This window comes from Gobio gobio (assembly GCF_949357685.1).
Source record: "Gobio gobio genome assembly, chromosome: 13".
NCBI classification, from domain to species: domain Eukaryota; kingdom Metazoa; phylum Chordata; class Actinopteri; order Cypriniformes; family Gobionidae; genus Gobio; species Gobio gobio.
Window position 1 is genome coordinate 21,819,317 of NC_137106.1, and position 12,048 is coordinate 21,831,364.

The window sequence follows — 12,048 nt, forward strand, 5'->3', positions numbered from 1 at the left end:
TGTCCTGTCTGTGTGGGTGCGTCTCAATCTGCTCCCTAGTTCAGTAGTTAGGGCACTGATCAGGCAGTCGGCCACATTCATGTACACAATATACTGATTTACCACCTAGGAAGATGGGGAGCTGATCAAGGGACACCCTGACACACACACACACACACTCAACTCACAGAAAGACTTGCGTCAGTCTCGTGCACACATCTTGTTCTCTTTTGCTCTTGAACAAACAATAACAACACAGATAACTCTGCCAAAATGCCAGTTTTGTCGAGTATTCTCATAACAGGAGTCTTAAACTCATTTAAGATTCCTATTATGAGAATGTTCAACAAAACTGGCATCACCTTAAATAACGTCTTAAATGCACTTGTGAGAAAATGAGATGCGAGTGACAGTGCGTCGGATCCGCATCATGTTCGGCAGCAGCCGATCTTAAAGTGACAGCAGCTGATGATGTCTGTCATTAATTTTCATCAAAAAACAAAGAGAACAGAAAATTGTAGCTTTTAATGATGATTAATCTATATTTAATTTATTATTTACGCAGTTAAGAAAGGTGTTTGATAACTATTACATTTCTGTATAGGCTATGTCTAACAGGGAAGGCCACGGGTAAATATAACATTTATTATTATGGGTTTATGTTAAGATTGTTTTAAGTTCACTTAATTTAAAAGTTGTTATTTTTTTAAAAGCCTAATATATGTTGAAACTGGTAGCTTTCACTTATACTGTAATGTAATGTCATTAATGTTTCATAGAGACATTAGTATCAGTTATACTGGCCTTCATTCATAAAAAGATGCCATTACAACAAATATTTAAAATATGCTGTCTTTAAATTGTTTCTTTATTAATTTGGAGAGTAACTGAAATTATAACAATATCAAAATATTAAAAACTCCAATGTTTTTAATCACAATTAATCATGATTAATTACAGAAAAATTTATTAATTCGTTCCTTTTAAAAAAAAATCGATTCACAGCACTACTGTGTACATTTTTATGTAAAATATCTTATTCAGGACAGCACTAAATACAAAATGACATGCATTTTGTATGATCTCTTATTTTGTTTAAATGATTTTGCAAGCGGTTCACATACTTTTTCTTGCAACTATATATAGTGCTGTCAAAATTAACATTTGAAAATCATCCTTTATGATAATGCTATCATTCAAGTGCTATTACACAATTCAAGCACAATAACACGCTAAAAATAACTCAAATCTTCAGACAGCACGACAGCGCCGCATTGAGTTCTCGAGTATTCTTATAAGCAAAGCCTTAAATTAGTTAAGTGTTAAATGAACGTGAAGAGTTCTGAGAAAATAGAATGTGTGTCCAGACTTAAAGTGACAGCAGCCTAATAAACCTAGTGCTGTCTGTGATTTAATGTTAATCAAAGAACAAAAGGAAAAAAGAAAATCACTCGCTTCTCTGGACTGAATAACCTTTGTAGCTTTAATAAGGAATAATCTATATTTAATTTCAGGTTAATGCAGTGAAGACTTAGACTGGGAAAATCAAGTCCCATCCTAACCCTAACATTGCCACCAATGGTCTCTACGATCAACTTAGCTCATGGTGCGTTTGAGAAATGCAGCCCTGGTCATTATATTGGTTGCCCACTCATGCAAATTGTAAGAACTAAATTGAGTTCACATTAGATGAATGTTGCCTTCAGGAAGAAGGCGAATCAAAAGTCTCATTTCGAAGCAGTATGCATTCTGTAGTGAATGTGATCTGTGGGTGTCGGTTTGCCAGGAGAGGATGATGGTCGGGAGCTTGAAAAACTGGAGGAGAAGGTGTGGGATCCCAGCAACCCCCTCATCGAGAAACAGATCGACCAGTTCCTCGTCGTGGCTCGGTAAGATTCTGCAGCATGAATGATTTTGCACAGTTTTTCGTGTGCCGGTCTGTTGTGAACACAAAACTTAATTTAAAAGACGATAAACAACACCTCAACTATGAAATTCTGATGATGTCTCCAAAATAATGTTTTATATTATTTCAAACTGCATATTTTTCTCAGTTCACTCCCTCATTCTCTTTCACATTTTTTCCCTCTTTTTCTCAAACTTCCCCAACCCCCCTCCCCTGCAGGTCTGTGGGTACGTTTGCGCGGGCTCTAGACTGCAGCAGTTCAGTTCGGCAGCCTAGTCTGCACATGAGCGCTGCGGCAGCCTCCAGAGACATCACACTGGTACGGCACATCGCACATTCTCACTCTCGCACACTCCACACACTGCTGGAACACTTCACACTTAAGTTAAGCTCAGCAGGTTCATACTAATTAATGCCAGACATTTACAAAAAAAACCCTCAAACCTTTTGAATCACTTGTCCAATTTTGAAACTGGTTGTAAATGCTAGTGTTGTGGAATATTTAATAAGTTGTATTTTATAGTCAATTTAAAGGTCCTGTTCTTCGTGATCCCATTTTTCAAACTTTAGTTAGTGTGTAATGTTGCTGTTAGAGCATAAATAATACTGTAAAATTATAAAGCTCAAAGTTCAATGCCAAGCGAGGTTTTATTTAACAGAAGTTCCCTTTCAAAGCCTACAGCGAACGGCCGGTTTGGACTACATCCCTGTACTCCTTGCTTTAATGACATCAGTAGAACAGCTTGTCGACTAACCTCCACCCACAATAATATGCAAAAAAGGGGGCGTGGTCTTGTTGCTCTCCCACGTGGAGAAGAGGAAGTGTTGCGTTTGGTTGCGTTTGTAGAGTGTGTTTTGTTGCCATGTCGTCCAGACGCTGTTATTTTCATCCCGGAGTCATAATCACCTTTGTTTGGCCTTCAGGGACGCTGTATTTTGAGCGTATGCATCTCCCCGTTATGGTAAGAGGCATGACCTTTCCGGACAACGTGCGTTAAGCTGCTGTCGAATCACAACACGGGAACCGCTGGCACAATCAGAACTCGTTACGTATTTCTGAAGGAGGGACTTCATAGAATAAGGAAATCAGCAAGCCGTTTTTAGGACCGTGAAAACAGCGGTATACAGATAAGTAAATTGTGTGAAAAATACTGTGTTTTTTTACACGCGAAACATGAAAACATGTTATATTGCACATTGTAAACACAATCAAAGCTTCAAAAAATCATGCAAAACGGGACCTTTAATAGGGGTGTAACGATACACTAATGTCACGATTCGATACAAGTCGCGATACTGAACTCACAATACGATACTTATCGTGATATTTTAAGCCAAAATAAAAGAGAGGGTTTTTTTTTATTATTAAAGGGATAGTTCATCCAAAAATGAAAATTCTGTCATCATTTACTCACCCTCAAGTTGTTCCAAACCTGTATGAGTTTCTTTGTTCTGCTGAACACAAAAGAAGATATTTAGAAGAATGTGTGTAACCAAGCAGATAGAGCAACCATTGACTACCATAGTATTTTTTTTCCTACTATGGTAGTCAATAGTTGCTCTATCTGCTTGGTTACAAACATTCTTCACTCTATCTTCTTTTGTGTTCAGCAGAACAAAGAAACTCATACAGGTTTGGAACAACTTGAGGGTGAGTAAATGATGACAGAATTTTCATTTTTGGGTGAACTATCACTTTAAAATGATATTATTAATACAGGACCCACAAAAATTCCCCCCTTGCATTATTATAGATTATATTCAATATGTGTATATATAGTCGTTTAATGTAGTAATGTCACTGAAACTCTGTAAACTATAATTTCTTCCATACTTGAACTTTCAATGGGCATTCGTTGGATCTCTACACAGACAAGTCGTGCGCACAGACTCTTCCGGTGCTTGCTATGTCCCGCATCCCGCTGTTAATGCACTATAAAAATAAACCATCTAAAACACTTAGACATTTTAAATTCTACATTTTCTCACTCTCATATTGTTTTCACGCGACACGCAACATCCGTGTTTAACATACTACAGTATGTGCGTCTTAAATCTTTTCATCATATAAAGCCATCGTCTCTTCAGAAGACTTTGACCACTCGATTTGATTGATTTTACGATGCCTATGACATTTTTTTGTATCTTAAGTTTTAGAGGAATAGACTTTAAATGGAGGGACAGAAATCTCATGTTTCATAAAATATATCTTGGAAGTTGAACAAATCTTGTAGGTTTGAAACGACGTGAGGGTGAGTACATGATGACAGAATTTACATTTTTGGGTGAATTATTCCTTATAAACAGTAAGCTGAGCCTTGAATAAAACTCTATATCACGAATCATATCGTTTACATCAACGATACACATCATCGCAATTTTATATTGCGATATCTCAATATAATGATGTATTGTTACACACCTATATCATTTAATAGTGTATTTTAGCCAGATATTAATAGTCATAATATTAATTCTACTGTTGTCATTATTATTATTATTACTATAATAATAATAATAGTAATATGACAATATTAATCCTGTCATGGAAGAGGCATAATAAATGACTTGATCAAATACATCCTAGATAATACAATACATAATCCTGAAAACCACAATGATGCTTTTTCATCATATTATTTTCATCATTTTTTTTTGTATGTTCCTCTTTCCAAATCTCATCTCGTTATCTTTGTCATTGCATGTTATTTAGCTTTGTCTGGTAAGCTGTAAGGATACACTAGAATTTCAGCCACAAAAACTTTCAGCTATAAATGCCATAAAATATGTTTGTTTTTAGTCTTAGAGAGACAATAGCCTGCACATTTTGAACAAAATTACATTAATAATTACATAAATAATTATACTCTTTAATATTTTTCAAAGTTTTTGGCATTTACATTTTATTTTATTGACACCAATTGAAGGAAAAATCATATATTATATATTATATGAATTATATTATATTATATGAATTACATTATATTATTATATTTGCTGTGTTGTATGTTACATGTTATGTTATATTATATTATATTATTATATTATATTATATTAATGTATACTTATTCAAAACAAAGTTTACTTTAAAATGAATTTTTTTTTGTGTCAGCTTCTGTTTTAGTGCTTCCAAAATTTTCTGTTTCAATTTTGCTTAAATGTGAAGTGTGTCAAAGTGTGCCAAACAGAAGTGAAAAATGTAGGACTATTTTTGCCATTGGTCAGTCAAACAGATAGTCCTACACCAAACTCACTCAGACTCAGTCAGGATGCTCAAACAAACTCCATAATTTGGGTGGCAAAATGTGATTAGAGTTTAAAGTGCACAGTGATCATGATCATCCCGTATAATCACGATTAGATCAAATAATCTCCACCAGGCCATTATGTAATAATTGCGACAGGTCTGTTGCCAGCTCTTTTCAGTCTCTGCCTATAGGCTGTACAAGAAGAGGAGCAGAACAGGGTATTCACTCTCCAGCCACCCAACTCCGTTGTGTACAAAACATGAAGGAAAGGCGCCAGAGGGCAACATCCCCATGCATAAACATATACACTCTTATGCTGCCCACACAATTCCTCTTCATCTAGTGTCAGTGTTGTGTTGTTCCCAGGGTTGAGCAATTCAGATTTTAGAGTTGCTTGACAACACACTGCTAAAATAATGGAGTGTTTGGTGGCATATATTGGATTTGAGCCATCATTTATCATGAAATCTCAAATGCTTTATTTTCAGTTTCATGCCATGGACACATTGCATAAGAATGGCTACGACATGACTCGGGCCATCGCCGCGCTGGTACCCCAGGGTGGGCCGGTTCTCTGCAGGGATGAAATGGAGGAATGGAGCGCATCTGAAGCCAACTTGTTTGAGGAAGCGCTCGAGAAATACGGCAAAGACTTCACTGACATCCAGCAAGACTTTGTAAGTTCATCCCAAGCAGTATTTATACAAGCAGAAGGGTGATCAAACTGAATTTTTTCAGTTTGTACTACAGAATAGTATGCCTTTAAAAAGATCTGAGCAGCATATGCTAAGATAATTGTGGCAGTAATGACTGATAAACTGCCTTTGTTCAGGGGACAGTGAGTGTGCCAAGTGCATGTTTAACTCTGCCACCTGGTGGGTGATAGATGTATGTGCAGTATTGAATGTTTTTGCTCTGGGCTTCCATCAGAAATACTACTCTACTTAGAGAAACAGGGAGGAGCCAGTCATGGAAAATGGGCACACCCTAAAGAAGTGAACCAGCTTATTCAGAGACACAAAGACTGGGAAATGGAGCTGGATTTCTGTTTGCCATCATGACTAGATTTGCTCTAATAAGATCACTAAAGATTCCTTAATGGGATAGTTCACCCAAAAACAGTTTTCAAAGTGGCATAAAACACCCAAAAAGCTAAAAAAAAACCCTGTCCATATTTGACTCATTTTCAAATCTTCTAATGCCATATGAAAACTTTGTATATGAAACGGGTCGAAATGTAAATGCTTTACTCATAATCTACACATGCAGTGAGCTGCACCTCAAGAGCCGCTGCAACTGGATCAGTCAGTGATTTGAACAAATATAATTTGTAAAACTCAGTGAACTCGTTCACTTAACCATTTCTCAAGGTAATAATCTGGATTAATGATCTAGTAATGGTTATTTCCAGTCATTCATACTTACTTTTTTCCCAGGGAGCACATATACTCCTACGTTGAAAAATGTAGGAGCACATTAAAAAACTTTTGTATTTATCAAATCATGTTTTTTTTCCCTTAAAGGGTTAGTTCACCCAAAAATGAAAATTCTGTCATTAATTACTTACCCTCATGTCGTTCGACACCCGTAAGACATCCGTTCATCTTCAGAACACAAATGAAGATATTTTTGTTGAAATCTGATGGCTCTAAAAGGCCTCCATTGGCACAATGCACGGTACACTCTCAAGACCCTTAAAAGGTACTAAAGACGTCGTTACAAAGTCCATCTCACTACAGTGGTTCTACAATAACTTTATGAATCGGCGAGAATAGTTTTTGTGCGCAAAAAACCCCTAAATAACGACTTATATAGTGATGATGATTTCAAAACACGGCATCATTAAGCTTCGAAGCGTTATGAATCAGAGAGTCGATTCAGCAGTTTGGATCGCCAAATTTCAGCAGTTTGGCGGTTTGACACGCGATCCGAATCATGATTCGACTCACTGATTCATAACGCTTCGAAGCTTCATGATGCCGTGTTTTGAAATCGTCATCACTATATAAGTTGTTATTTAGGGTTTTTTTGCGCACAAAAACTATTCTCGTCACTCCATAAAGTTATTGTAGAACCACTGTAGTGAGATGGACTTTGTAACGATGTCTTTAGTACCTTTTAAGGGTCTTGAGAGTGTATCGTGCATTGTGCCAATGGAGGCCTTTCAGAGCCATCAGATTTCAACAAAAATATCTTCATTTGTGTTCCAAAGATGAACGGAGGTCTTACGGGTGTCGAACGACATGAGGGTAAGTAATTAATGACAGAATTTTCATTTTTGGGTGAACTAACCCTTTAATAAAGGGATACAAGGAGACATTTACAAAGCAAAATTATTTAATTTATTATAATACAAATATTATACTAGATTTTTAAATATTCTGCTTCAAACTATTTAATAATTATGTAATAATGTATAGACCTACTGTAAACTGTATATACTGTAAGTATTTTGTGTGTGTGTGTGTGTGTGTGTGTGTGTGGCTGCCCCAACAGAATCAACAATCGCTTACGTTGAATTACAAGCCAGATACAATTAATCATGTAACAACATACCAATAATAACAGGGGGAAAAACTTGATGGAAAATACAGGACTTTTAATTATAAACAAGGCTGAAATACACCAGGACTCTTATTTTGAAATGCTTATGCTTTACTGTTGCCAATATTATCATAATTCATCAACAGTAGATCATAAGCAATATATTTGCAACGCGCCGGTATTCATTGATTGTGAACAGCTCTAAAACCTGTTGAATGCACAAGAGTGCCTCTTTTTTTTTTTAACACTTATTTCTAACACTTATTTAATTAAATCATAGCCTTTGGAAGTTTTTTTTTTTTTTTCATCCCTAAATTGAAGACCTCTTAAAATATGACAATTACCGGTGTCATTTAAGATATTTTATTTGCACTCATTCTCCTAAATACGTTTTACAGTTCACACACATCTATTTTTAAAAGGAAATGCGAATGAAACACTTGCACTGTTGATCAATGTTTATATGTGAATAAAAGACTAAATGAAGTCTTTTCATTATCTAAATTAATTTGAGTCTCTTCAGAAGACTTCTGATTAAATCACTTGATTCGTATGGATTACGATGTCTTTATGAGTATTTTGAAACGTCAAAGTTTAGGTTTGAATGGAGGGACAGAGTCTCTCAGATTTCATTAAAAAAATATTTTTTTTGTTTCGAAGATGAACAAATGTCTTAGGAGTTTGGAAAGACTTGAGGGTAAATAATGACAACTTCATTTTTGGGGTGAATAAATATGGGGTTAAATGTAATTAACAGCCATTTTGTTTGATTTTAGCCAATTATTCTTTCTAAATTAACTTTTTTTATTATTATTATTATTACAGCTTCCTTGGAAGTCTCTGACCAGCATCATTGAGTATTACTACATGTGGAAGACCACAGACAGATACGTTCAGCAGGTAATTCAACACGGCTGTCTCAAGTCTCTGTGTGCAGGTAGACAACCTAGATAGTTTTCACACTGAGACTAACTGGTACTTATGTCATACAGAAACGATTAAAAGCAGCTGAAGCTGAGAGCAAGTTAAAGCAGGTTTACATCCCAAACTAGTGAGTACTTCAACGAGTCAAAGTTCAACCCTGGATTTCATTTCACCATAAGCTTTGAGTGCTTGAACTTTGACCAGATGAAATCCAGTAACCCGTGTTTGCCTTTTTTCTACAGTAACAAGCCCAACCCTAACCAATTAAGCATGAACAGTGTGAAACCAGGGCTGGTGAACGGAGCAGGGGCCCTTCCAGGAGCACCAGGCCAGCCCGTCGGATTGGGCCGCGCATGCGAGAGCTGTTACAGTGAGTATTTGACCTGCTATCAGGTGCTTAAAATGTTAAAGGTGACTGGAATATGACAATGTTTTTGTACACCCAAAAATGATGCACTTCCCCTTTGAAGAGCACATTTACAGTTTTTAGCATTTTCGTAGCCCCCCCTGGTAATGTTAGTCAAGGTAGTTTTTCCCGACATACAATTAAACATGCATTTCCACATCAGTGTTATTGGTGCTAACTATTAAAAATAGTTTTCAGTAATTAAAATGAAACAAAACCATAATATTAAATATAAATAGTAGAACTTGGGGTGTGTTCACGCTAGTTTGGCTCTTTTGTTGTGGACCAAAAAAGAAAAACAAATATTTAGTCCTAGTTCTTAGACTCGGACTGCGTCCGAAATCGTGTTCTGTCTGAGTAGGTACTACATTTGAATTTGAACGTACTTTGCGACCGTTAAAAAAGTATATCTGGACATACTACTCTTTTGGCGTACTGTTTTTCGCATACTATATAGTAGAGAAGTATTTTATTTCAAACTCCGCTTTATTTTCTCACTTAGGGAAACTAAGATTGCAGCAAGCTGCCAGAACATTAACCACATCCATGTAATATATCAGATAAACTATTACATATAAAAGTTAATAAATTATAAACAACAAAATCATACTGAAAGCATACACAAAAATACCAGGCTTTATTCTTGATTAATTCATACATTCTGTGTATTCAGTGAACTCTCATCAGGGCCAGAACAGTTTAGTAGCTTAATAGCCACAAGCACAAATTAATCTTTAGTTCTTTTTGTCCTGCTTAAAGGTACTCTAAAATGACGGCCTAAAGGCAACTCCTGAAAGTCAGATCGTAATGGGTGGTCATCAGTGTTGGGCACGTTACTTTAAAAAAGTAATTAGTTATAGTTACTAGTTACTTCTTACAAATAGTAACTGAGTTAGTAACTGAGTTACATCATTATAAAAGTAACTAATTACCAGGGAAAGTAATTACTGCGTTACTTTTTTTTTTTTCAAATGTTCAAATATGTCAAATAACTTGGATGCCCCCAATATTAGATATGTTACATGAATGAATTGGACACTAAATAGAATAAATTATTATTATAAAACATTGTACATTAATGTTCACTATTGTAATGTTGCTGTGGGACAATGTGAGAGACACCAATCAAATTCAATGCATTATTGTAAATATTATCAGTAGGCCTACGTTAGTGTAAATATTGTGTAAATATTATCAGTACTATACTTTCCTTTGGTAGTGGAGCTCACGTTATCACCTGGGTTTTTAGCCACTAATGTGGCGGCATATGATGATGTGAGGCGCTTCAGAATCACTGGTCACCGGCGTGGAGAGACTCTTTCTTCCTGGGCATAAGCTGCACATTACATAAATATTCTTACCTTTCACCTCAACGAGGGAAAAGTAGCGCTTATACTTCCAGTTTGCGAAAGCTACCTATGAAGTCGTTGGACCATCGCTGAACGTGCATATGCGTGTGCGTCATAGGTGTGTGTGTGTGTGTGTGTGTGTGTGTGTGTGAACCATAGACCGTGAAAAAAATAGGTGTGAACTCAACCTATCAACTTCAACCTTGTCTCCCACCCACCAATCATCATCAGTTATGTGCACCACCCCACCCACCCCCAACATGCATGGCTGGTGCGCGCGCACACACACACGCACACACACACACGTTGCAGGTCCGACTGACAGAGAGCCTGTTCGGATGAAAAGCGCTTCTGTGAGCTCAATTATAGTAACACGACTAACGCCGCTTTTTTTTCCTCAGTAACGCTAACGGCGTTGTAACGGGAGGAACAGTAATTCGTTTGATTACTCGTTACTGAAAAAAATAATTCCGTTAGTAACGCCGTTTATCTGTAACGCCGTTATTCCCATCACTGGTGGTCATCAGTACAAAGAATTACCGGAGTTATTCTGAGAATTTCAGGAGGACCAGTCTAAACCAGTTGAACAGTATTGGAGAACAGAATGGACACCATTGACTCTAACACACTGAGATCGTTCTGATAAAAAAAATCCAAAATCGACCTAGAAATATGAATATCCAAGTTAAAAAGAGAAATTTTCTCTGGCAATAAATGGGGCCATATTTTGTTAAAAGCTGAAATCAATAAATAATAATCTAGCATGGGTCTTTGGCTTTTCCAGGTGTCTGAACAAGCAATTTCAGAGTAAGATTAGCATTCTCGACACCCCTGCCCTCTCTAAATGCAAACGATCAAAACTATCTTTGAACTCCTGTAGAATTCACTTCAGAACTATTGAAGTAAGAGCTACCGACCTAAAATCATTAAGTTCCTTTAGAGCCCTAGTCCTAGCTAAAGGAACTATAATATATTTTTTTCCCCAAATTTCAGGGACTCTTTGCAACTAAAGGGATTGAGAAAAGATATAATGAAATTTCTCACATAGTTGATCAGCACGCGTACGTTCAGGGCCTAAAATGTAGTGTAAAAATCAGTGTTGGTGAGTATATTTGGTAATCCGGTAACATTTGTATGAATTCTAACAATGCAACAACGCATGAATGCGAATAAACGTGAACGGCACTCGGGACAGTTGATGGGCCAGCACTGCATCGCCATGAAAGTGTAAGCCTTGCCAATTTAAATATTTAAGCGCAAGACGACGCAAAAGGGAACTTAATTCGTTACTCTCGCCAGTGTGGGAACATCTGAAGCGGGCACCCAGAAATTCATGTCTCAGACGGAAATGAGCTCTCTTTCAATTCTTCTTGCGCTTGAACAGGCATATTTAAACCAAATAATTTCAAAATGCCCATCGTGGCAAGTATCCTCGTAAACATAGTCAGTTATGTCTTAAGTGAATGTAAACAGTTGAGAAAGAAAACGCATGTGTATCAGTATATTGGGTCCGTGCATTAGCTCTTAATGTGACAGCAGCCCCTGTTGAGGAACTCACTGCTTTAGACTGAATAACATTTGTAACTTTAATTAATAAGAATTAATCTGTTTCATAGCTGGTAAAAAATATTTATGGCCGGTAGATTTTCTTAAGTCACTGGCCATTGGCAGGTGTGGCAAAAAGTACATTTT

At 36.6% G+C, this 12,048-nt stretch overlaps 1 protein-coding gene across 1 annotated transcript in view; it reads left to right on the forward strand.

Annotated features, from left to right (window-relative positions):
* Positions 1-12,048, forward strand: part of mta1 (metastasis associated 1) — a 58,734-nt gene that overhangs the window by 35,838 nt on the left and 10,848 nt on the right. Inside the window, exons 7-12 of the mRNA XM_079832674.1 lie at positions 1,766-1,868; positions 2,105-2,204; positions 5,622-5,810; positions 8,503-8,577; positions 8,670-8,728; positions 8,844-8,971. Of these exons, the coding sequence (XP_079688800.1) occupies positions 1,766-1,868; positions 2,105-2,204; positions 5,622-5,810; positions 8,503-8,577; positions 8,670-8,728; positions 8,844-8,971 (654 nt within the window). The remainder of the gene's footprint in view (positions 1-1,765; positions 1,869-2,104; positions 2,205-5,621; positions 5,811-8,502; positions 8,578-8,669; positions 8,729-8,843; positions 8,972-12,048) is intronic.